Source organism: Suricata suricatta, chromosome 1 (genome assembly GCF_006229205.1).
Source record: "Suricata suricatta isolate VVHF042 chromosome 1, meerkat_22Aug2017_6uvM2_HiC, whole genome shotgun sequence".
Lineage (NCBI taxonomy): Eukaryota > Metazoa > Chordata > Mammalia > Carnivora > Herpestidae > Suricata > Suricata suricatta.
Window position 1 is genome coordinate 181,103,012 of NC_043700.1, and position 1,688 is coordinate 181,104,699.

The window sequence follows — 1,688 nt, forward strand, 5'->3', positions numbered from 1 at the left end:
CAGTCACTCTGGTACAAAGGTAAAAAGTGTCATTGGAGTTTATATCGAATCAAAAGTTTTCTCTCTCTCTGAAGAAGAAATATTTTCTCTAGCACAGCGTAGAATTTATTCCATAACATTTGTGAAATGCTAAATCCCGTGCCATGCGCTGCACTAGGTAGAGTCAGGGAAGCGAGAGATGTCAAGGTACGGACGTTTCAAGGGGTTGCTGTCCTGCAGGAGTTCACATTTTGCGGAGCATAACAGTTTCCCCTTTGGGAGTTTTCACCTAGCCACACCCAAGCCCCCCGTAAATAATTTTCTATGAAAAGCCTCTTTTTCCCCTAATCCTTGTAAATACTCTTGCTTTCGGAGATCTTTGCCCTGGACACTGAAGTCACTGTGGGATCTCTCTCTGGATATTTGGCAGTTATTTCTGATGCAGCCGAATGACCGATTTGCTCTATTCCTGCGGTGGCGGGATAACAGTGATCCCCAAAAGTTTCCAGCGCTTAAAGCACAAAGCGCAGACAACTCGGGCGGTTTCCAGAGCTCTTCTATCGATGAGCCCAGAGGAAGTAAGGCGGCTGGGTCAGACCCGGCGACACTGGCAGCGCAATCCTGATTGCGAGTTGGAGGCTAAGCCCACAAGCCGTACAGCGCTAAGAAGTCAAAGGCCACTCTGCAAGCCCAAGTGTGAGAGAACTAGTGAGTGTCCATCCCTGCTGGACTACGAGGACCGGCAAGCATCGCGTCGCGGAGGCAAGCTCCGCTTCGGGACCCCGGCGCAACGGAGCCTGGGAAGTGAAGTCTCCAGGCGGCCTGAGTCGTGTCGCGAAGTCAGAAGGGAGGCGTTGCTAGTCCGCTCCATTAGCACGCTGGTTTCTGGCCGGGCCCTGAGCTTCTGCTCCCGCTCAGGATTTTCGCGGGTGGTGGGAGCAGTATGGCTTGCTTGAGTAAACTCCGGGGGGAGGAGGGAGATGAGAGTGGATGGGGAGGCGGGGTCAGCGGAAGCGGCAGGTTGCTTCCTTCTCCTCCTGCTCCCTCCCCGCCTCTCCCAGAGGGAGTGGTGGGAGGGGGAGGGAAGGGCAGAGGGAAGGTAGTGACACGTGTCAATCAACCCCCCCCCTCCGGGGGGCGCGCGCTCCGGGGCTCGCGCCGAGGGCTCGCGCCCCTGCCTCGTGCCTGCGCCGCTCGTATGTAAATGAGGGCGCGTGACGCGGGACGCAGATGGACAAGGGAAGAGAGAGAATGGCCGCTGCCGCCGCCGCTGCTGCCGCCGCCGCCGCCGCTGCTCAGTGCCGGAGCCCTCGGTGCGCGGCGGAGAGGAGAGGATTCCGGCGGGAACTCGACTCCTGGCGCCACCGCCTCATGCACTGTGTAGGTAAGAGAGACACGGGCCGGGGCCCCGGGTCCGCGCGGCGACGGCTGCCGCAGCCCGAGGAGTTTGTGGCTGAGGGGGTTAGTTCAGTCTCCCGTTCGGGTCAGTTCAATGGGGGAGCGCGATGGGAGCGGCGGCGGCGCGGCGGCTTCGGCGCTCGCCTTTTGTCTGGGGGCTTCTCGCCCCGCGCGATTAGCGCTCCTTCCCTTCTCAGCTCTTGGGCTCCTCAGGAACTGTTAGTTCGGACCCGCTCGCCGAGCCCCCGAGGAAACCGCTCGCTCGCGCTCTCCCCGAAACTCCGCGGTGCCCCCTCGGCGCCCGCTGTCCA

At 60.2% G+C, this 1,688-nt stretch overlaps 1 protein-coding gene across 10 annotated transcripts in view; it reads left to right on the forward strand.

Annotated features, from left to right (window-relative positions):
* Nucleotides 1-1,125: 1,125 nt before the first annotated feature.
* Nucleotides 1,126-1,688, forward strand: part of LCORL (ligand dependent nuclear receptor corepressor like) — a 163,165-nt gene continuing 162,602 nt past the window's right edge. For all 10 annotated transcript variants that reach the window (XM_029948212.1, XM_029948220.1, XM_029948197.1 and 7 more), the window contains exon 1: nt 1,126-1,363. In XM_029948212.1, the coding sequence (XP_029804072.1) occupies nt 1,210-1,363 (154 nt within the window). In that variant the 5' untranslated portion in view covers nt 1,126-1,209. The remainder of the gene's footprint in view (nt 1,364-1,688) is intronic.